This window comes from Siniperca chuatsi, linkage group LG5 (assembly GCF_020085105.1).
Source record: "Siniperca chuatsi isolate FFG_IHB_CAS linkage group LG5, ASM2008510v1, whole genome shotgun sequence".
Lineage (NCBI taxonomy): Eukaryota > Metazoa > Chordata > Actinopteri > Centrarchiformes > Sinipercidae > Siniperca > Siniperca chuatsi.
Window position 1 is genome coordinate 26,853,736 of NC_058046.1, and position 25,840 is coordinate 26,879,575.

The following is a 25,840-nucleotide window of genomic DNA, read 5'->3' on the forward strand; positions in this document are numbered from 1 at the left end:
TATTCAACAACACCCAACTGTATAATCCCACATTTTCACCACCATATCACCATGACACCAAGTCCGTTATTTTCATCTGAAAATGGGTGTTAAAATATAAATACATCTACATATTTAGTCCATTATATGTTTAGACACCTACTCCATAACTGTCGTCCATCATAAATGTTTTGGGACCAGTCTCAATTTACTGTGTTTGTCATTGAGACTCAAGGCGAATTCAAATATATGCTGCTTTTCAGATTTAAAGGACATTAGGGATACCCATTACTGATTTAGAGTCTTCATAAAATGAGATGTCATCAGTTAAACCGTTTCAGTCACAAATAATTGGTGAAGATATAACCAGTCACTTGTATTTCAGTGGTTTTTTTAAACGGCAATATTATAATGTACTCACAACACCTTTGTACATTTGTTAAGTGTCACTAATAAACTTTTTGCATGTTCATGTTTCTCTTTGTCACACTTTAGTCTTTGAGCACCAAACCATTTGGACCCGTTCACTTTAGATGCTTTGTGACATGGCAAAACCCCTGTTATTGACATCCATTACCCATAATCACACCAAACAACATTTTGGGCCCTTTAACTTCTGTAAGGGTTACAATACACTTGTAAAATCTTCAAAGTAGTACATTAACAAATTCATGTTAATGTTCCACTTAAAGTGGAATTGCGCTTTATTGGAACATTCTCATTAGTCATTGTTTGGACAAAACAACTTAATGATTTGAACAGTGTTGAGATCAAAACATGTAGACACACGTTGGCTCACTGTTGTAACCTTGCAACAATAAAGCAACCCTGTGTGTGTTTGTGAGCTTGTTTTGGTAGTGTATGGGACTGTAGCCGCATTAATGTGTGTGTGTGCTGACTACAGTAAAGTGCAAGTGGCACCCCATCCTTCACACTGACCCCCATCCACCCCCCAGCACACAGACATGCACACACCTCTGTGTAAGCACCAACTGTCCCTATAATGAAGTTTAATGACTGTAATGCTGGGCCAACACAGTGTGTGTGTGTGTGTGTGTGTGTGTGTGTGTGTGGTGAGGGGGTTGGAAAAAAAAGATACATTACCTGCCTGAGACTCAGAAATGGTTGTGTGTACAGTATACAGGAAATAAGGTTTACAAACTACAGCATCTGATGTAACTATCTCTCTTCGCCTACACTTATATGCCAGTGGATGTCAGTATAAGGAAGTCACAAATTGAAGTAGAAGTAGATCAGCTGAAGGAACAGCCACTTATTACAAAAAGTTACCAACAGAACTTTATCAAACATAATTAAGTTTATTTACCACTCTAAGTGCGTACAATTACATTTTTCTTTTAACTCATGTACATCTCAATTATCTTGTGATCTTACCGACAGTTAGGTATATAATTAGTTTGTTACATGTTACAATTTCTAACTTCACCATCCATCTCAGCAATGGGCTAAAGAGTCCCCACTGGCTTGACGCTGCACAGTCAGCGGTTCAGAAACCAAAGTGCGCTAACAACAATATGTTAGTAAGCTAAATTACTTAAAGGTGAGCTACACAATGGGGAGCCTCCTGTATCTGCAGTGTGGACACAGGAGAGAAGGAGGGAAGAGAGGATAACACTTGCAATTGCATCCAGCCACACTTCACAATGATGCTAATTAAATAAGCATCAATTAGCAAGTTAATCACCTGGGTTGTAATTTTAATCATTTGAGTGTGACGTATAGGGTTGATCATACTCAAAGGTTCATGCTCAGTTGTCTCAGTAATAATAAAAGCAAAGCAAAAGCAAAAACCCAAATCTGGGTTATAGCTTGCTTTGCAAAAGTGAAACTTAGGTGAGAGAGAAAACCACAGCAATAAATAACAAGAACAAAAGAATAAACCGTAAAAAGTGCAAATACATTTCATGATTAAAACAAGCCAGAACACAGAGAATAACTGACTTGGTTAATACATTACTTTAGATGAGCAAAGCTAAGTCCAAAATGCCACCAGTGTGGCAGCAACAAGCTTCAGTTGAGTGGATTAAAAAAACATGGAAAGTAGTGAAATTGGCTCCAGGCTCTGCTTTAGGAAGGGACAGCAAAGGCTGCATCTATTTCTTATGTATCAGCCAGTGACAGGCAACAGAGGTCATGATTTGTATTCTGGTCCATGATGTCCGGAATTTATGCATAGGTATGACTTCTTTATGAATTTGTGTGTGTATGTGTGTGGATAAGTCATTCCCTCAAAATGATTGAGGTGCGACAACAGGTAGCAGCGAGGATGATGGATGAATTAGTCGATTGAGAGACTGTTAGCTAATTTCTGTCAAACGAGACGACCTTAAAAAATGAGAGAAGATAAGAGAGAGCATATTTTTCCTTTAAACTTTGAAAAATATTATGATATATGCAAAACATACTTTAGCAAAAGACCCATGTGAGATCATTTCTCCTTGCTGAAGAGAGGTTGAGGACAAAAAAAAAATCATGCTTTCGGAGGTTGGCACTGCTCACCGATTTGATCAGTATGTGTCAGCGCACCGTAGCCTGAGGGACAGGGACAATGACAGAGTGTCCTGAGTTGGTATGAAACACTGTTGATTTAATCAATAATGATTATAATAATTATTTAACCCATGTTTTGCCACATTCAATCATTTGTCATTTGTCATTTTGATATGTTAAGCGCGTGATGTACGCTGTAAACTGTTTTAGAAATAAAACTTTGAGTTTGAGTACAAAGAACTTCTGTTTAAAGGTTTTATTGATAACATTTTTATGTAGATGAATTTTATTTTATTTTTTTTTTAAACATCCACAGAGCTTTTAGAAAGGTGCGGAATAAAAGTATCATTTTCCTACAAAAAAATATATGGTTGTGAACTATTCATTTTAAAAATTTTGATGGGTCCAAAATGAATGTTTTGTTTATCTCTGTGTGAGATGTCTGACGTTTGGTTCCTGCTTCTAACAAGGCTTGTGAGCCAATAGTATAACAACGTTGGTATCCCGTGGTATAGTTGCCAGTTAGTGTGGATAAAACGGACACTGACGTTAACACATATTAGCTATATTAGCTTAATCGTCCGAACAACAATAACCCATAAAATTACAATTCTGCATATTTAAACAAAATAAACAACAACTACCGACAGTCAACCTTACAACCTTAACTAATGTGTTGTCACTGGTTAGGTTATCAAAGTTAATCCCAGAGGAGCTACGTTAGCATTATTGACAGTTACCTAACGTTATAGTTCCCTCAAACAATGTAAGGTTATAACAAAGATGCGTATCAGAGAGGATTTAGAAGTGGGCCGGGGTCCGACATAACCGATGGCCCGGGGACAGGACAAGTTGATTGACCAGTCACTAGTCCGTCTGGGCCAGTGGCAGGGTGGTCCACTTATGAAAAGACGGTCACTCTTCTTTAAGAACGGAGTGGACGTGGGATCCCAATATATTACCAATGTGGCTTGTGGAAGGTATGAATTAAGGTTCAGAACTACTGTAAATCTGCTCATTATAGTGTTTAGACCCAAAATGTGAGGTACTTGTGGCTAGCTAGCCATGTAGCCAGCTGCGTTGAGCTCAACAGCTATGGTACTCACGTTAATATAAAAATCTAAAAATACTGACATGATCATACAGTCGTCCTTTCTCCCTGTAGCCATTGTTGCTGTGTGACGCTCAGCTGTTTTTTATAACCAGCTATGAGTTATTTGTTTTCAGCAAGAAAACACTTCGACTAATGTTAGGTCAACACTACGCGCTACCTAACGTCAGCTTTTACTTTAGCTGTCTGTCTAATGTCGAGCGCTGTGGTTTTAATAGCATCCCTACAATGTACTGTACTCTTTGATTGGATTAAAATGTAAATATTTACCTAATGTCTTTTAGTGTAAGTATGATTGAAATTTCCTTTTACAGTAAGTGTTGCTATATAGGGCACCTATAATTATTAAATGATTGTGAAAAAAAGGTTATTTTAATATTTTGGCTGCCTGGCCAGTGAAAATATACAAGGGGCCAGTAAAACTGAAAAAATGTTACGTTGGACACTGAGTGGACACTTAGATGACAAGCTAAACATTACCTAAAGCTAGCTGGCCATATCCTAAGATTACCATAGATAACGTTACATGAAACACCACCGCACAAAGTAACATAAATCTATAGCTAATGTACATCTATATGTTGCAAAATGAATTCATTACTCTATCACGAAAAATTCATCACTTGACATGACTGAGTGTGACCCCACTCGACCATGAAATATGCAGGTTGTGCAATGTGGCACTGGAATGGAATGGAAGGGGGGAGGAAGAGTGCGTCATCTAGTGGCTGAATGTTATCAATGTTATCAATAGCACCTTTAAGTGATTGGAGGAAGTGAGAGATGGAGAACAGGTGTTAAGACAGCAAGACAGTGATAGACAAAAAGTAAAAGCAGAGGCAGATAAAAGGAGCTTTTTGCGCCCTTCTGCCCCTCCTTTCTCCTGTCCTGGTTGGAGGCTGCTTGTGTTTAACCTTTAGAAAGAGGCCAGGTTGAACAGTGAGTCCCACTGGAAGCAGTGTGGGTGTGTACTGCTAAAAGCGGTCTATTCTCCATGCAGTCCGCTCCTCTCATCAGTTTGAGCACACCTTTTGTTTTCCCTTTGTTTTATTATTTTTTTATGCAGCGGATGCTCCTGTCTTGCAAAGCATCAAGCAGGAAAGTTAGTTCTCTGAAAAAGCATAATAACAAACATCATTCACCACTTCTACCTAATGTTAACTTATCTTACATTACGTTATCTTCTTTCATTCCTCTCTTTTTGCATTCTCTCCATCTGTATGCATTTTACATCTGTCACTTCTCAGACAAGGAACTCACGTTTTTGCCTACACTCTAGTGTGGCTAGCCAGTCTTTAACCAGCCACTTATATGGTTTCATCCCCCAAAACACTACCTTCAAATAATGTTTGACTGCCTGCCAAAGTCACTAATAGGCAGAATTATTTACAGCCACATCTCACCAGCATCTGGTGCGTGTTAGCTCCCAACCTCGATGGCTGATTAGCATCACAAACATGCTCCAAAACTTGTATAATAAGTGAAATTGTGTCATATTTGTTTGTTTCACCTAATATTTTATCCAATTACATGCTCCCAAGCTTTTTTTTCTTTGTATTCATTAAATCAAGACCCCTCATGCTGAGAGAGAAATTAGTTTTTCTGGCTGGGTTTAGTAGGATCACACCATACAACACAATCAATTGAAAAAACAAAGCCACATTATAATCACTTAACAAATGCTTGTTATAGAGCAAAGTAGTTGTTTATTAGTGAAACAGTTGTTGTAGTGGCATAAGATACATTATTTTATGTCTAAATGAAAAACAGTGTGGATAAATGAGTTCTTGATTCTTGTACTTGTTCTTTAGTCATGCATTATATCACCTAAAATCCTCATATAAGGAATGATGCTGTTGTTTTGCATGCGTTTTAGATTTTGTGTAATTTACAATACTGCTGATTTTTTTAAAACATGCTGTAAAGTTTTAGATTGATGGCTGCATTTTTCAACATTGCAGACAGCCTCTGGTTTCAGTTAATATCAGCATGACATTAAAACCAACTTGCAGAGACTTCAAAGTAGTTTGAGATAGATAATCAATCACATGTTGAACATAAAAATACAGCATTGTTGTATGATAAAACTGGCAAAGCTCTTCAGGGTGAAAATTTAGACCTGGCAGTCTGCTGAACAGTAGCATTTTCTTTGGGAAAAAGCTACCAAATATACATTATTCACTGTCATGACATCCATAATTGCTTAATGTTTATCTGTAAGGTTTTTAATAGCTTGTTCATGCAGAACAACTGTCAAATTTCAGATGTTAGAATTGGTAGAAAAAACACAAATATGCACAACAAGCTAAATGGTTGTCAGTAACATAGTACACTGGTTTTGTTGTACAGTAAAGAAATTAACACATGCCAATCACAGGGATGGCCCTTTACATTGCTCGCTCTGTCTTTTATAGATGACCCTGTTGAAACTTAGTCTGAAGTGACCTACCTACTTAGTCTGATAGCTCCCCTTCCACTACAAATGTTCTCTCATATTCAAATGTTTGACCTTAGAATTTAAATCTGATGTTCGTTTTATGGTGTTTCTGCTTAATGGGATTGTTATGAGAAATACTGAGATCAGAGGGATGGAGAGAGGAAGACGAGACGAGAGGGAAAGAAGTGGGGTGGGGAGGACAGGATGTGGATGGTGGATGAGAGAAAAGGTTGAGGAATTAATTGAAAGTCGAATGGTGGTGCTGAGGACACAGTATGCCCCAGTTTGACTCTGCTTATAATAGTAATTTATCTGTAATTCTCAAATGGATGACCATATTTCTTCCTTTTTAATGGTTATATTTCTGTTTTATTCAATATTGCTATAAGGCACTAGAAGAGTGACTTGTGGCAAAAGGAGAGACAGACAGTTATCTCTACTTATGTCACATATCTCTAGTATGGTTGAATACATGAAATTTAGTTGTTTATGTAATAATTTTTTACACCTAATCTGTAAACTGCTTTGTCAGTATTGCGTGAGTGCAATGGTCAATAAAATATATAAATCTGAGATTGAGAAAGACGACTGAAAAACAAAAGGTCAAATATAATATTGAAAAACTTAGACTGAAGTTAATCATAACAATTCTGTCTTAAAATGTCCTTACTTAAAAGGTGCAATTATTCTTTATATTGTGCTATCAATAATATTGGTTGGATACGTGCCCTTTTTTTCCCAAACCATAATTTTTCCTATTCCCTTCATAAAACCTAACTGTCTTTCTGATTTAAAATTACATAAGTGACCTCAAACTGAGTACTTATTAATACAAATATGAACCTCCCAAAGCTGACACTCATAACTTGTTACTTTCACACTTACACACATTTATGCTGCCAATCACTTAGCTAATTATAATTAACCCGCCTTTTTCACTTCACAGTCACGTACACATGCACATATCTGTAAACACGTCCACTCACACACACAGTGCCAAACACAGATGTAAAGAAAAAAATATTTTGTTAAAAATCCCAAAGACAGATTTCCTGTGAGATTTGGACAAAGAGATAATAGGAGAAATAAATAATCTGTGAAAGTGAGAAAATGTAACACAAAAAGACAGACCTTGACTGGACAATGTGATAGACCAGAAGACAAAGAGGGACAGAAAGAGAGACAGATGATCAACATGAGACAGGCTAATTTGAAATGTTAGTTCACACCTCTGCATAAAAACTCGCACATTGACGCAGCTGTGTTTTTGATAGATGACCTTGGGGGAGGTGATGATGAAGACTGAAGTATGCACATGCGAGTGTGTGTGTGTGTGTGTGTGTGTGTGTGTGTTCATGATCTCACAAGGATAGTGAAGAAGTGAAACAAGTGTAACAGCAAGGATATTTATTGGTTGTCACCTCTTCATACTTTTGTTTTCAGTTTAAGGTCAAGGTCAATGCTGGTTAAAGGTTGAGTGTAATGGCGTTCGAGGACAGGGAATAATCTGAATAACAGGTCTTTACAACTACAGATATACTTGTGTGTGTGTGTGTGTGTGTTGCATGTGGGCTTGATATGACCTGACATTCACTGACATCCTCCCGTTGCACACACGCTTACAAAATGTCAAAATTGAACAAGGGCACAATTAGCACTAATGATTTTCACCCAAAAGTCAAGTGTCTGTCAATTTAAAAACAAATTGGTTTAAATTGAGGTTTAAAATGTGTTTCAGTGGGTGTGTGTCTGTGTGGATGGGTGTGTATGTATTTGGTGTGCTTGCATTTGCACGAATGGGTGTGTTTCGGATGCAGCGATTAAAAATACCTGCGCTTGTCAGACTTAATTAAGTTTGTGCTCATGTGGCATCTGTAGCAATCGATGGCAATAAGACAGAGAATGACTGATTAACAGGGAGCGAGAGACTGTTGACAGCAGAGGGAAGTGAGACAGAGAGGGACAAGTGCGGATACAGAGGGGAAGACAGATAATGAGACCCAGATTAACAGAGCTGAAACATGCCAGCAAAACTGAGGAGAAATTAGATAAAACAAAGTGATGCAGATACAGACAAAATGGAACCGAGGGAGAGAGAGAGGTGCCTGTCAACTGTGTGATAATCCTCCTCTCATTAGTACATCAATCAGATTACTTGCACCATATTCCGGTAATTAACTGTTGAACATTAATCAGATTGACCTAACCAGATTAGAGTTGTAAACAGATTAGAGATGGATTATAAGGGCATGCTGTACAATGGTAAGAGGATGTGAATTTTTTCACACTGTATTCTATTGAGCTGCAGTGGCTGGTCTTGCCATTAGGCTAATCTAATCATTTTAAAAACCTGGGAATCTTAAATACTTAAAAAAAATGTTTTTACCTTGGCCACTGAAAATTCTCTATTCTGACCAGCTGGCAGGTGTGGATTAATTTCTACTAACTGGACACTACACTACTTCTTGAAAAACAAGAATGTCAAGATACTTTGCATCCTTATTTTGCTGTTATCATTTTGCTTTGAGTCTACGTGTAATTGTTTGAGTCTACATTTTATTACTTGCAACAGCAAATAGTCTGAGATAAAGAGATAGATATTTAAATAGTTATAGAATACACAATAAATAATACTATTGATTACACAAAATCAAATAAAGATACCTAGTTCTTAGGCATTGGCTGTGTCTATCCTCACTTGAATTAAACTGACTGTTAAGATGACAAAATGGTGTGAACAAAATAACTGCAGATTATTGCTGGAGCATCAAAGTAAAGACAATATGTGCTTCTATTATTGTAAAGTAGCTTCAGCCATGTTAACACAACAATTATATTGTTCTTTGACCTTTGAAAAAGCCTTATAATAACAGCCTTAAGGAGTCTTGGCATTTTGTCTGAGTGGAAATCAATGGGCTGCAATTAGATGGTGGAAGCTGAATGCACTGCACTGTAACATTATCGATGTATTTAATTTCAAAGGTAACATGGGTGTAACTTTGGGTTGAACATTTGGGGGGTTGAGATCTCTCCACCCGGCCACCCTGCCTGCCCTGCTGCTACATTCACCTTCTTCTGATGAAATATAAGATACAACGTAGAAATAAAAAGTAGTTATACCTAATATTAGCAAGATAATCGCAACTAGCTAGTAGCTCCAGTAAAAGTAGTCCGATTATGTTATGGCTATCGTTAGCCTAGCTAGCTTACAGTTCAGCTAACACAATGACACAGGAGAAAATAAGACTTTCATTTAATTGTTTGACTCGTAAGTGGTTGGGCCATAACAGTAGCATACCTCCTGTTGGAAAGAGATTGTTCTCTTTTTGTTGTTGACCAACCACAACTTGAACAACTTAAAATTGACGTTGGTCTTTTGTCGCTCCTCCTTTCATTTTGTACTAGTGCAGTGCCCGTTCAAAGTGTGCCTGTTTGGAACGGGACGATTGCCTGGCCTCCAGTATTGCTGCTCCAATGCATAGAAAAATTCATACCGTTGATTTGAGGTGTGAATTAGTATACACAACAACATGAAAGAAACTAACATTATAGACAATTATAGACAGATGTTAACTACTAATAGTGAATATTTTCTCATTTCAAGTAACCTATAGCCTAATAAGGGCTGCATTTAAAAATAAAATACATAACAGAGAGCTTTTGAAAAAATGTACATCCAAAAATAAAGTGGATCGATCATATTGGGCTCTCAGATTGTTTATTATCTGTGCCTTCAGTTTGAAACATTTGTATATTTTCTCAAAGATTTGTGCATATATGAGACATAGCTACTGGTTTTGAACTGCCCTGGGAAGTAGCCTAAAAGCTGTGTTTTCACTGTCTACTTTTCTCTTAGGTTTTTCTGGTGTGTGCTCCCTCTCTGACCCTCGCACAGCTGTGATCGCAGGCTGTGCTCATGCTAATGGTTTTATTATTATGGAATACAAAAAATCTGAAACAATTTTTTTTGGTGAAAACTCATACAGGGACTTTAGGGTTTTAATGAACACTCACACTCAAAATTTTCAGTAGTTTTTTTCGTTATTTGACTATTATGCACGTCATATAGCCATTTCCAGTTAGGCCCTATGCAATTTCCAAGTCATCAAATTTTATCCTGAGTAAGAATAGCCACTCACACTAATCTAAATTCATTTCCAGATTCCAGGCCTGGAATTAAGTCATTTTTAGGGCGAGGCCACGTTGGCCTTTGATAAATACAAATTTATTGGGGCATCACGGCCAAAATGTAGAGCACCAAGGCCAAAACCAATGGTGCAATAACAATAAGTCTTCATTGTATGAAGACAAAACAGTATACAATCAACAATTAGGTGTCAGTGTATTGAAAAACAGTACTGAGTTTATTAAAACTGTACACTGAACGAAGCACATCATGTTTAATTAGTAGCTTAAAAACATGCACACAAAGGGCAACCATTTACTGCATACTGCCATTAGAAACTGAGTACAGTTAGTTAATAATTCGCCTGATCAGCCACCATCAATCAATACAAACATATATTAGACTGTAAACCATTCATCAAACGACTAACTAACTGCAGTCAATGTCAGACAACCTTATCATACTTTAGCAGTTACTGAGTGTTTCTGTAATGGTGACAAAACGTTAAAAATATACGTACAGTAGCAATTTGAATAAAATGGAAGCTCTCTGTGTTCTCTGGGGAAAATATCACGCCAAACTCCCTTGAAGAAATATGACATATTAACAGTTTCCTTACGTGTCAGCAAAAACACATGAATCTAGAAACACAAGATAATGTCGACAGTCTTCTTGTCAATTCGGCATCATTATAATCCATAAAGATAAACTGTACAAATTTAACATTCTGGATTTTGTTGCCTCAACTCACTATCAGCGTACGTTGTTTAGCTATGCTATTTTAGTGGGAGAAGATCGTGGGAATCAGAGGTGAACAGTTTAAAAAATTAAGATATCTCACTAAAATACGTGCTGGTCGGTGAGTCAGATACACAAATTAAACTCCAACTCATAATACTGTTAATTTATTTGTCTATTATGTGTGTGAGAGACGGTATTTGAGAAGTTTTCAGGCGTTACTAACTACCCGTTGCTGCTTGCCGTTTGGTGCTGGATAGAGATAGCCTCCTGTGTGCGCAGACGGTAAGAAAAAGGGTTTTTTTGACAGCAAGGTTTCTTTTGTTTATTCCTATGATTTCAACATAGATTTCTTGATGACAGAGACACCAGGAAACTTGAGTATTAATACTTAACGTGTCAGTCTATGATCCAAACATGTTTTCGTTGTCTACTTACTTTTCTGTGACTTGCTGTTCAGCTCTGATCTCCGGCTGTGTGTATACAGCTGAGCCTTAAGGCCCGCCCCGCTGCTCAGCACTCAGACACAGGGCTGATCTGCCCGCTGTTTCCTCATCGAAGTGTAAAGTATAAGACTACCAGCCACCTGAATAGATGTCCCTCTTGGATGCAATGGATGCTCGATGTCTGGACATATCTGCAGAAGGTTGCCAGGGATGGATCAGCCATGCAAAAAGATTATTTCCCAGGTGCATTGCAAGAGAGGACATAAGGTGTGCAGAATACAGGGTTGACTAGCACTGTTGTATTTCTATATCTATAGCTCTCCTATACATGTATGTATATTGAATATGTATAGTTTTGTATTGTGTTTCTGAAATACATTTTGTGCACTTGGAACTACTCTATGCAAAAAAGGCTAAACAAATGAAGCCTCCTGAAGCATCCTCTCTCTCTGTGTCTCTTTTTTTCTCTGGGACATGTTCCCTAAGTGACGCATGTTCACAAACTGTGTCACAGCAAGTAAATGTGTGTGTGTGTGTGTGTGTGTGTGTGTGCGTGCGTGCATGCGTGCGTGTGTGTGTGCGTGCGTGCGTGCGGTGAGCAGGTCAGGCATGCAGGACCACATATGATGCTAGTTACTGTAATGCACATGCATGGGACACATACACACACACACATACACACACTCATCTCTTCCTGTTTACTCTCCCACTTCTTCTCTCTGACTTTCCTTTTCTCCTCTCTTTGATGACCTATTCTCCTCTAAACGCTCAACCTCAACGCTATTTTCCACCATCATTTCCTCCTCTCCTCTTCTCTCTTTAGCTACTTAGTTCCTATTGGTCCATTAAGTCAGTTGAGGCTGTGAGTCCTTTAGACCCTTTATAAGCAGCTTTTACAAGTTGGCTGCCTGGCTGTGGACCATTGAAGGATAGAATTGAATGGCACCAAGGCCCAATGGGTTTATCCCTTCGTCATATTCATAGCCAGGAGATCCTGGCCCGACACAAACAGAGGCTTTTCTTCAAAACTCTGTTTTAATTGAAAGAACTTCAACTATGTTTGTTTTTATCACTCTTTTTGGCTTGTTTGGGGTGAGGCACTGCGGGTGATAATGTTGGCTCAATTTTACCACATTACTCCGAACACCCACCAAAATGAACAGTTGATGTATCAGTTTTTGCACTAGCTCTTTCAAATATGCCTCTAGGTCAAATTACAAGATCAATGAATGAATGCCAGCTTTCTTATCTAAATGTCGTACTCTAATTTTTCTCACTGATCTTATTCTATATTGTGATTTGTTTTGTTTCGGTTAAACCTTTTGTGCAATATAACATATAGAAAAATATCTATCTATGAAGTAAATTTGCACACTACGCTTTCTTCATCCCCAAAATAGTTTTTCTACCTGATAACGTGGCTAATCTCAGAAGCCCAACACAGTAGCTCTCAAAGTGTTTTGGAATCAACAAGCTCAAAACACAGCATGTCCTTGACAGAACTGTATTATTGTATAACTTATATATATATGTATGTATATGTCTGTATTACTATAATTATTATTTTGTTCCATTTATTTATTTTTTCTCTAATTTCTTGGAACTACGACATATGAAATGCCTGTGCATCCCCATGTCTGTGCAGCCCCCCCCCCAAAAAAAAACAAAAAACATCAAATAACAATTAAAGAAAAAGAAAAAAAACAAGAAAGAAGAAGAAGGAACGTGTGTGCATGTGTGTTTGTCCATGTGTGTGTGAACCAGTGTGAATTTAGCATTTCCTGCACATTGCACCTCCAATTCCGTCTGTGCTGCTCGACTTCCTTTCTGAGAGGTCCTTCCTTTCTTTCCCTCTGTCTCCGTCTCTCTCAGTGGTATGATGACCATTTGAAATTGCTCTTCACACTTCCCTGCATCTGCTGCAACAAACACACACACTCTGAGAGTCCGAGTGCAATGACCCCCCCCCCCACACACACACACACACATACACACTCTGACATGAATCACAGTCACAAAAGTCACAACCACAGCTCACAAAGTCCTCCATCCCATCGTATCCTTCCTCCACTGGGTCTTTCAGTCAGTCCATTTCACCCCCTTTCTCCTACTCCTCAAGGAGAGACTGGAAATGCAATGGATGGACAGAGTGAGGAAGGAAATTGGAGAGGCGAGTTTGGATGATAGAAATATTTAGAGAAGGACAAACCATAATGGCAAAGGAGAGAAAGGTAGAATGGCAAACAGTGTATTTAATTTAAATTTTTGGGAGCGACATCTACTGGGAACTGCAGAGGCCACTATAATCACAGTCTTTACCAAGGAGAACAACCAAATACACTGTGTGTACTATAACTAATCATATGGAACGTAACATTCAGACCTGAAAAATGTATTGAGAAAGGGTCATGTTAGTTGTATGTCTGACTTACAGTACAGTAAAGGTGGCCATCTGTTAGGGAAAAAAGAAAATCCATTTTGTTATTGATGATTAATTTAAATGTGTAAATAAATATTCATAATTAATCTGCATGTAAATCACCACTGAGTTTGGTATTGAGTTTCTTGATTGGACACAAAAGGTTGAAAAAATAATGAATGACTAACACATTAACACATTAATGTGAGATAACATTAACCATTATGGTGATTAACTGCAAGTGAATGTAGTTAGAAAATGCTAGTTTGCAATCAACAGTGACAGTTTTTGCCAATTTCTCAGAGAATTTTCTCCCTGATCAACTTACTGGTCTGCTGTAGTGGGAACGAATGTGATGTTTACCCCACAGAATATGTCTTTCTCCCATTATCTGTCTCTTTCTTTCATTTGTTCAAAAAGTGTGAGTGCTTTGCAGACACATGACAGAGTTAACTGATGGAGGCAGATGATTTATATGAAATTATTAGCTATGACATGTCCCTGTCTTACCATTAAATTACACCTATGGAAAGGTGTAATGACAAAGACAGAGGGAAACAGAGCAGGAGGGACAGAGAGGCTAAAGACAAACAGAGGGGAGGAAAGCTAATATATTGAGGTATAGATGAAGAAATTGAGAAAAAGAGGCAGACAGATAGAAAGAGAGAGGGGGATATTGGGTCCAAGCGGGCGGGGTGGGGGGGCATAGTGGCAGAGGAGAGAGAGATGGTAGTCAGACCATATCTGGGGAAATGTGACTCCACTGACCCAATGACAGGGACATCAATCAACAAGCGGTGTGTGCATGTGAGTGTGGGAGTATGGGGGATTATTCTACCAGGGGTTGACAAAATTCTGTAAACACTCCATGGACAAGGACAAACTCAGAGGTAACTTAATCACAATTACAAAAACTGCTACAAAGTTTGTCATGTTAGGATAAATTCCAATTAGCAGTGTTAGTCAGTGGTTAAAGAGGTCTGGCAGTCAGCACTTTGATATGTGAGCTTTTAAAGCAACATGAAACGACTAAAACAACTTGAATGAGGACAAATCTTCTGTCGTAAAACTGTTGGGGAATCGGTCCAACGAGGGCACGAGTTTTCTAATATGTCAGCGGGGACAGTCTTTACAAGCATGACAACATACATCAAACACAGACAAACTGCATCATCGAGGAAGAACACAGAAGGTCACAAAACAGACACGCACAGTTTTAGGTGGACAAAATATAAGGGACACCTTACATTTTAATACAATACATCAATATCACAGTCTCAAAAATTAACTGAGCTGCATGAACACCTCTCTGACACAGTCTCAACAAACATATCCATTATAGGTTTTATTATCTATTGCACTGGGTTTCATAATAATGTAAGGTATTGTGCTTACTTTCTCCAGCCCCTGTACTACTAACTGGCATCCATCTATCTATGTGTAAACTGACATTGTGTGTTACACCGGAAAGACAGCAAGCTGTTAGGAGACTGGCTTGAAACATACCACAGTTCGTGGTTGAGTTCAAAACATTCAAGAGTATGTAGGCCCATTTGGAACCACTGTAATGAAATCAGTTAGTGTACTTCAAAATTGCACACCACCAAAGTCATCCACATGTCCCCAGCAAATCATTAGCAATGGGTGTTGCATGATAATACTTGATCATATCGTGAATGACAGCAGGTGACTTGTGTGATCCAAAATCTAAAGAACTGAGACTTTTTATCAGCTCAAAATGTTTAAAGTGGTAATCCAGCAATTTCGTTTTGCACACCTTGGGGGAAAGATTAAAAAAAGTGGTCAAAACTGAAGCAGAATATTTAAGGATATACTTACTTTAACTGACCAAAGCTCTAAAAAAGCTGGATCCGACATTTCCCGTAATGCAATCAATAGCTTCTTTTTAATTAGACCCTTTGGCCTTGGAACGGGTCATGTCTTTCAAACGCTACATCCCCATTTTGTACCACAGGCTATCAGTTTTAAATTTCTAGTCTCCAGGCTCAAGTCCAGATAGTCCTGATGACATCACTTCATCAGGGGTTATTTTCTCAGACAAAGTTCCTCCAGAGCCAATGAAGACTTTTTACAACTGTTTTCACAGACGGAACAGTACTCCCCATGACTAGTAAAGACATTTATGTGGGAAATCATTGGAGTTCACCTTTAACATTTAAAACGTTTGAACATTGACACCAGTAAGGAGAGATTACGCAGGATAGGAGACAGAGAGACAGACAGAGAGAAGGGCAGAGAGAACGAGAGATAGAGAGACCACCAAAATAAACTCTATGCTTGTGATGAATGCTCTGCTCAGAAATAGAAACCTCATCCCTCTCTCATCCTCTTCATCCTCTTTCACCCTATTATCTCTCCTCCTCACCACTCTCCTTCCTTTCTTCCACATCTCACACCATCTCTGTCTATATATCTCCCTGTATCCATCTGTATCTCTCTCACTCTCCCTATTTCTTTCCGTCTCTCTCTCTCAGATAGTGTGCCATCTGTGTGATCAATGGAGTTCATTTTTTTCAGGAAATTCTCCCATGATGGATTTTTCTCTGCTGTGCTGTGTCTGCGCTGCTTTCTTTGGGGGGTGGGGGGAAATTTCTTTCTGTGGATAAAAGCTTTGAATGAAGCAAAAGGTTCATGTTTCAAGCTAATGTTTTGATGCAGTTCATCAAATACTTTACAATTTTGGACATTTTGTTGTATTTTAACAGTTCACATAGTAGAAATGTGCATGCTCGGAATAGCTTTGCTCAGTAGTCAGCCCGAAGAATTTACAAGGAAGAATAGTTATTCAAGTCAAGAACAAAAAGACCTAAGCAAGAAAAATAGAAGCACTGGCATAGAGGACCAAACAGATGGAGGGAAGCAGAGAGTAGAGGGAGAAGTAGTTTGTTGACAATCGTCATACATTAAGGAAAACATTCTGGAGCAATTTTGGCACCTTCTGCTTTGGCAATGCATGGCAACCCTGGACCATGCCAAAGCAGCACCCGCTGAAAATTAAACTGAGAGTGCGCACGGAAAAGTTAAACAGAACTATGGATTATGTGTGTGTCAACATGTTCATGTTTCTGTGTGTTTTGGGTAACAATTTGCTATTGCAGACAGTGTTGTTGCAACAAGCCTGGTCCTTCATTGAGTTTGTCCTGTTTCTCTAAACACACACGCATACACACACACTTGCAGACAGATACCCAAACCAGGCTGATACGAAAGATAGCCCTAATCGTGTGTGTATGTGTTTGTGTGCCTGTCCCTAATTAAATATAAAAGTCTGAGTCAATATTTAACCAACACAATATCAAGCAGCACTGATACCATTATCACATCTTGGTATCTCACCTTTTCACTCGTACCCATCTCGCTTTGCTTCTTGCTCTCTTTCTTCCTTTCTCTTTCTTCCTGTCCTGCATGCTCCACTGTGTTTTGATTATTGGCTCTGTGTGTGTGTGTGTGTGTGTGTGTGTGTGTGTGTGTGTACTTGGAAAAAGAGCAGGATGGGCATTTTTGGGGGGAAGAAGGATCACAGATGGGCCTTGTCAAGTCTCTGTACATCTGGCTTTATTCCTGTCCAATTTTCCACACACACACACACACACACACACACACACACACACACACACACACACACACACACACGTATAAATACAGCATTCTTTGTCTCACTCATGATCACTTATACAAAAGTATGCATATATGCACTTTTGAACATGTCGTACAAACACATACACTTACTTAACCATACATGCACATACAGGGACCCACTAGAGCAAATCCACACACACAGACAGAAAACATTTTACACATGCAGACACTCCTACACACACACACACACACACACACACACACACACGCGCGCGCACTGTGCAGCAGGACACAGCGGGTATGGACTCCTGTTGTGGCTGGTGGTTGCCAAAATAATGATGCCAGGGAATCTGGACCATGCCAGGTTTAATGGTAGCCAATGGCATACCAGTATTTGGATGCCAGATTTCAAAGGGCCAACACTGACTTGTAGTATAGCGCCACCTATTAAGCTATAGAGAATGGCCTGCCTCTCATGTCTGAAAATTACATTTATGATAATATGTCTTCACAGAAGATAGAGTTCACAATGATGCTGTCCAGAAAAATTGACAATGGTGACAATAGTAGAAGCTTACATTTTCGTTTTTTTATGGTTTTCCTATTTGTTTCTGATATTTCATACAATGTTAATGATTCCATTCAAGGGTCAACCTTTGCCTGCATGAAAGAGCTCTGCATGTATGTGTGTTTTTCTGTGTGTGTGTCAGCTGTTCGAGGTCCCTGTACAGGATTGGGACATATGCTTCATAAGACTCCTGTGGGCACACACAGACACACATTGCAGGCCTTTGCACCTCAAGGACACCCATAATAATGAGAAAAGAATAGAAGAAAAAGTCAGTCAGTCAACAGTGGATGATTACAAACTACATTTGAAAATTCACTCTGGCTACATTTCAATCAGCCTTTTTTGCATGTGACTCTCAACCTCTCAATGTAGATGATAAGCTCCAAAACATGAAGTGCTAGCCTCATGTGACCCCCGTGCTGCAGGCATAAATGTCCATAATGACGACCTAATGTCGACTAATGATTTTTATATTACCTTTATTTGAGGAGGAGGAAATATCCATCTATTTAAAAAGTTTGCTTGAATTCTTCAGGGACAAAGATTTAATTGGAGACAAGTTGGTGTCATTTGTAATGAAATATGTGCAGTCATCATGTGTAACATGAAAATGCAGTATCTCCAATCTGTCACACTATTCTATATACTTTTTCATCTTGTCCTCTTCTGTTTCCCTTTTCTTCTCACTCATTTTAGTTTCTCCTCCTCTTCTGTCTCAGTCTTATTTCCTTTATTCTATTGTCTCTCTGTTTGTCTTTCCATGTCACGCCCCCTTTCTTTCTCTCCTTTTCCCTCTGCCTGTTTTTGTCACTCTAAACATATCCTTAAGTGCCCACGCACCATAACCAAACCAGCCTGCTTATTCATGTTGCACTGAGGTATCTCTGCTATTATTTTTTTGTGAAGTTGCCTCGGTATGACTTGCCCCAGACAGCACTACACTGTCCCACCCTCATTATATTTTCACACTCCGCTACCCTAGGACACAAGGACACACATGCACATTTCTGCACAAACCCACTTCTGTATGTGTGTGCTTTGTTTGTGCCAGCACTGGATCCTTGGTGTGTTGAAATGGAAATCCCTTCGTCTATTTTTTTATAGAAAAATACACTATTTTATACTTTTTCTCTCTCGCATTTTACAACAGTAGCCATTTAATGCATTTGTGTTCTGTAGATGCTTTTATACAGTATTCTTATTTCTATTGCTGGTGGCTGCCGTTCCCAAACAAGGTTCAACACCCTGCAGCACACTGCAACGCACATGTCAAATCCCCATAAATGTGTGGTTTGAAAAAATTTGGTGGCTAGCTATTGGTAGCTCACAGACACAGAAACATAGTCTTCATTAGCTAACTAGCTTCTCAGCATGTTGTACTGAAATAGACAAACATATCAAAATGAACTTCTTTTGCTTAGGTAGCAATGGAAACTAAAGACTGGTGGTGTTTAAGAATGCACAGATAGATGATATAAGGGACCTAGGTAATGCTCAACTATTTAAAGCCCCTGAAGACTTGGCTTCAAATCTTAAGTCATCCTCTGTAACATTAATATTCATAACTAAATAAGCAACAAAAAACATGCTTTTAGGTATTTAAAGTTTAATACTTAAAATGATTGTAATGACCAAACAACCCACCAACTGTCATCCAACTCTGATTCAAATGCTGCAAAATCCTGATTGGTGCACAGAAGTAGGTGACATCACCTTTTTCCAACTGAGCCATGCCCATTTCAAACCAGTGAGAAGAGCACAGAGGGGAAAAAAATGAAATACAGAAATCTCAAATGAGAAATAACCAAAACTGTTCAGACTTTGGCAGGAAATAATGTGTTTATGTATTATCATGTCACTCATAGTAAAAAGCTGATTAAGATTAAACCTTGGCCATAAAACAAAGGTCTTCCTGAACTTTACTAAACCACAATGTTGCTGACAAGCCAAATGAACAAGCCAGATGAATAACAAATCCTGAGTGATGGAGGATAAAGAGTAGGGACCCCCCCAATCCCAGCACAGTCATTGTAACCTCTTGTCCTCTTTGGAAATGAGATACTGCACTAAAACGCTGGTAATCCCAAGCTCCAAACTCCCCATCTTTGTGAAATGTCTGGTAAATAAACCAGGAAATAAAAACTAAATGTAAATATATGGAAATAAATATGTCATTCTTGATATATGCTGGTGTAATGCTTTTCGAATGGGAATAAAAAAAAGGTGATGTATTAATGTAGAGCCCTGTGTGATGCTGAGTCTATCACTCTTGTATACACAACTAAGAGAGCTAATGTGTTTATGCTTATTTCTCCTTGTAGAGAAACACCATGTACTGTGGTGTATGTTGTGTCAGCGGGTTGTAATGCATTTGTGAATTTATGTGCAAAAGCTGATAGATGTGTGCATGTGTATATATCAGTGTGTGTGTGTGTGTGTATACAATAAAAATGCATTTCACAGGTCAATGAGTCTCGGATTTACACGCTGTTTGTTGACTTGACTTTAATAGATGATTAGCTTTGGATTTCAGTTACAAATGACACTGTAAGCATTGCAAGTTTTAGCCAGGCAATGCACTGGTTATCTGTTTAATGAAAGTAATGTTTGTATAATTATAATGCAGTTCATCTTTTTCTTGTCGTTTTCTCCTCCCCTATACTTCTCTGTCTCTCTGTCATCTTTCTCTTTTTACCTACTGTTTTTTTCTTTCTCTTTTTTCCCTTCTTCCCTACTTCCATCTCTTCACCTATCTGTCCTCAGTGTCTGACAGCCAAGCAGGAGCAGCAGGAGTTGGACCAGGAGGAGGGCCGGACTCTTCCCAGCCCCGCTTCTCCTCCTCCCTCCCCACCTACCTCCCCGTCCAATGCCAGCTAAGTGGTGCTGACTCCGCGTTCTTCCTGCGGGAAGCCAATCAGGAGGTTATGCGAAACGGCAGCCTATCATCGCGGACTGAGCCCTTCTTCCTCCAACAGCTGGAACCAGGCATCGCTGCCCCACAATCCCTGCCGAGCGTCAATTGTAGCTACGGAAACCAGAGCATTGAGCAGCCAATCACAGTGGACCTGCTTCAGGGTCCACCACCACATCTGCTACTGACGACCAACCAGGTGACTCTGAACTGGAAGGTCAAAGGTCAAGTGGTGGTGCCCAGAGTGGGGTCAGCACGACCCTGGATACAGGTACTGGCAGTTTAATGTTTTTACTTTGGACCTTCATTGACCTTTCACTCATAAATCTTCTAATGCAATTAAATAAGGTTTTAGACTTCACATATACTTAATATGCCAATCCCATACAACAAGAATGATCAAATCCAAAGGTAATTAGAGGATTTCTATCAATTGCTTGTGTATTCATGTATTATATAATCATTATTGACTACTTGAAGCAACTATTAGCAACTGTCAGAAGAGGTAAAAATTAATCTATACTATTAACTATAACACGCTCTGAGGGGCTTCAGAGTCTGGTGATAATTCTCTCTGGGTTTATCACTACGAGCAACACCTTTCACGTTACACACAGTAATTTGATCCATTGTTAATATAAATATATTGATTAGTGCAGCTTTTGCATAGCAGAATCAATAAAGTATTTCTGATTCTGATAATTACAGTACACTATCACAGTGTAAGAAAGGGAAAATGTATAGTTTTTGGTTGTTTTATATTTTTAGACAAGTATCTTGTTGGCTAGCTGTCTATCCACTAATTTTCCCATTATGACATTAGATGTATTTGTTTTGTCTTCAGGTACTGTTTTACCTGGTAGGGCGGCGTTGGGATGAGCCTGACCCGCCTCCTCCGGCCCTCCTCCCGTGTGTCAGAGCTGTGGCCATCCGTGACACCAGTGAAGCAGCACCCTCGGCGGGCTGCCGACTCGTGGGACCATCTGGCATCTGTGTTGTCCGTCTGGAGATTCCCCCAGCTTGGTTTACACCACCACAAGTGAGAAAAAGACCTCCCGAAGTGACTCTACCATCTGTGGATGTGTATTACTCAATTATACCAGTGGAAGGAGCTGGTCAAGAGTGTCCCTCTGTTGTTAATGAGCCATGGAGAGGTCAGAGTGCAAATGTTGGGCCTCTTGGAGGCCTGGGCATGGGCCCCGGGGTACAGTGGAACCCCCTACTGGATGGGGGTCTTCAGGACATGCTGAAAGCTGGTTCTGCGGTAATGACCATAGGCCCGGTTTCTGCCAAAGGAGAAAGATTGAGACTGGATGAAAATGTGGAGCTTCTGGTGCCACCCAGCCCGGTTCGGCTCGGCAAGACTGTGGCGTTTGGCGTCTACATGAAGACAGATTCAAACACGGAACAGTTTACGTTAAGGTGGGAACACAAATGCTTTCATAGAACTTGTTTGGCTTCGATTTTATTTGATTTTCTGTTGTCTTTTTTGTCTCATTTAATTTTTTCTTCGGTTTTGCTCTGATTGCTTTTTCGATCATCTCCACTTATTCCTTTCCTCCTCATCTGCTCTCTCTCTCATCTCTGAACACTGCCGCCTCCCGAGGTTGATGGCTGTCACCTTTGTGTACTCAGCCTCTTTCAGGAGCCAGCAATGCAAATAACAACCTTGTGAATATTCATGACTGATCCAAGGAGAGAAGAAAACACAGAAAATGAGAAGGGAGAGAGGTAGGGTGACGAGGGACTGAAGGTTGGTGGGACAGGGAAATGAAAGAAGAGGCATAAAATTAGATTAGATTAGTAGATCCGTGTTTCTCAAACTGAAGGGTGGTACCCAAAATGGCTGTCAGGTGTGCTTTAAGAGGTCACCTATATGGTTTCCCACATAAGCAGCAATATGTTTTCATGCACTTGTATCCCAGGAAACATTTCTTTTTGGTTCACTGGCTGAAAATAAGTTTACAGCCCCTGATCTAGACTAAGCATGCATATCTGCATCCCATCTCTGCCTCATCATTTCACTGACTTTAGGGATTTCAGGCTGACAAATGACAGATGTGCAAATTTATCATTCTATCCAAAGAACATCCCAGCACACACACCATGGCTGGATATAGCATTACTATTACTCCTATGAGGTTATAACTATTGAGAACATTTTAGAGACCAATTTTGAGCAACTTTGGATACATTTTTCAGTATTTCAGTCTCACATTCACTCAAAGACAACCTGGAACACACTGAACATGGTAATTGGCACATGTTGAATGCTTGAATATCTTTTCAGATAATTTGCACTGAATGTCAAAGGAACTGATTTTACATAATGAAAGCTGCACATTTGTGTAGCAAAATGTATTTGGAACTGGAATAATACCCTTCCAATAGTACCAGTGAACCAGGGAAGGAATGTTTGACGTTTCTGATTGCTGTTACAATCATTGCCAATCAATGTTTTATATTATGGATCAATATTAATGACATTAGTCCACTCTGCCTATTGTTTTGCAGTGTTTGTTAACGGATCATTTCTTTATCATTTTCTTCTCAGCAGGCCTGATCACAAATATTATACTGTGTATACATTAGTAAATTGGTGGATACAATCAAGGGATGTTTTTACTAACATAGAAGGCTAATCAAAAATCAGGACTGATCGTGATCCACAGGCCATAAAGTTTCTTGGCAATGGGGATTTGAAGACAAAAAAAAAGATGCTGAAAAAAACAGCAAAATTTTCAGCAGGATCACAGTTGTGTATTTCTTCATGCACGATAACTCCTGAGGTCATCTGAGGACACTGGAGGAAACAAGTGCCTGCACAGACTGCACTGCACCATGTCACACAGACAGAGGGGGAAAAAATACTCCAAGCTGTACACCCTTGTTTGCGGTGTCTTGTGTGTGTTAAGCACACATAGAAGTGATGAGGTGGTCTCTCTGGTTACCCCTGCAGACACTTTGTCTCTGGCTTTGTTGTACAACAGCCCTGCTATGTCTGTGCGTGTTTGCGTTTGTGTATGTGTGTGCACATACACGTGTGTGATACTGCTACAGAAAGATAGTGGATGAAAAAAATCACCTCCTTTTTTTATGGCATCATGTCTTCTTTTTATTTTTATTCAGGTCCTGCTCTATTCTATCCTATTCTGACATTGTTTTATATCTTATGTCCTTATGCTGTGTCCACCTGCGTGTCCATTTTGAAAAATGTCCAATATAAAACATTTCTAAGCATGTATTCCGCTTATCTTTCTGTTTGCATGTGAGTTGACGTGTGTGTGTGTGTGTGTGTGTGTGTGTGTGTGTGTGTGTGTGTGTGTGCATGTGTGTGTGTCTGCTCCACCTGCAGCTCTTGTCCTCTGCCCTAGGAAACAGTCCCATGGCTAATCTCCCATGTTAGAAGCACAGTCAGACATGTAATAAGGCTTAAGTGGATCTCATTCCTGTGTGTGAGTGTGTGCATGTGTGTGTGTGTGTGTGTGACACATAATAAGCCTTAAGTGTGCTCCATCACAATGAGGTGATGTGATTATGATAAACTGCTAAGGAGATGGAGGGACACAGAGAGAGGACGGGCAAGAGAGACAGACGGAGACAGAAAGGGAGAGATGGTTAAACGGGAAAGATGATTAAAAGCCGAAAGAAGGGAAGGGAAAAGCTTCCTTCACTTGCATCTCTTCCTCACTCTACAGCTCTTCCAAAAGGTAGAGATGCAAAGACAGTGGACTCGAGGCAACACAAATTTCCCAAATTGGATTGGGCATCCTTGCTGTATCACCTGTCACTAGGCTTGTAGTCTCACACAACCACACATGATTCTGTCACTTTGTGATGAGACTACTCGTATGCAGACGACTAGCTGAAACTGTGGTTGTGGTACTGAAGTCTGGTCACCGCCAAGCCTTCTTCCTTCAATTCAGTTACATTGGTGTTTGAGTCACATCATTGACTTTGATCACCATTTTCAAATTTTATCATTTAATTCTTTCCCAACCACATTTAAACCAAAGCCAACCACATTGGTCCCCAGATATAATTTTGATGATGGATGATGATGATGTCCCAAAATGTGTAGGGAAAGTTTTGTAACAGGTAAAAAATAAGAAAATGGAAAATGTAAATTTCACAACTAAAGTTTCTCTGAATACCCAATGCACAGTAATTGCAGTCTGCTGCTCCGAGACCTATTATAGATCTAGTGCCAGTGTCACAGACTGTGACTGAATGAAAATGATACCGATAGACAATTAAACATGTTTATGGCTGAAAGAACACAACAGACATATGAGACATGTGCTAGATGAGTCTGTAATTGGTTTTTGACACTGGCACTCAAGCTTAGATATTAATAAGAACACCAAGATAATGGGCCAAACTTAAATGGACGCCCCCACTTTTTGTGCATAAGCCAAGATTCACTTTGAAAGGAAAAGAGGAGATTATGAAATGGAGAGACCTTTTGGTTAATTAAGAAATAGAGTAAAGGTGTTTTTGTGCTTATCATGTTATTGTTATTCACAAAGATTTTAACTAGATTTTTTTAATAAGAAAAAGGTTATTTGTCAAACAGAGGTTATTTGTCTAGCTTGTTATACCATCCTTTTAAGGTTACATCAGATTAGCTGCAGTGTTCTTATTATTAAACAGATTTCCAATGCAGAAGTTCTTGCCATGTTTCCAGTTTGCCACATGCGACAGTGGAGAATGTATATTATTATGTCCATATTTTCCACTAAAAGACATATGGGACACAACCTTCATACTTCTCTCTTCCGAGATGCATTTTACTGAGTGGAACATCCTTAAAAATGAGGGAACAAAGGAAATTATGGGCACAAGTCCCATAATGTCATAATGGTTGCTTGTTTCTGGCCTGTGCTGTGGTGTTTTTACAGTGCGCTACGTAAAGACACTGTCAAACAGTATATCCATTGTCTCCAATGTAATTTGGTTTCCATTTCCTTTTCCACTTTTGTTCTGTCTGT

General features: G+C 39.3%; 1 protein-coding gene across 4 annotated transcripts in view; it reads left to right on the forward strand.

The window, feature by feature from the left end:
- si:dkey-215k6.1 (transmembrane protein 132D) overlaps positions 1–25,840 on the forward strand; it is a 274,706-nt gene that overhangs the window by 81,114 nt on the left and 167,752 nt on the right. For all 4 annotated transcript variants that reach the window (XM_044195290.1, XM_044195291.1, XM_044195292.1 and 1 more), the window contains 2 exons: positions 20,702–21,120; positions 21,694–22,271. In XM_044195290.1, the coding sequence (XP_044051225.1) occupies positions 20,702–21,120; positions 21,694–22,271 (997 nt within the window). The remainder of the gene's footprint in view (positions 1–20,701; positions 21,121–21,693; positions 22,272–25,840) is intronic.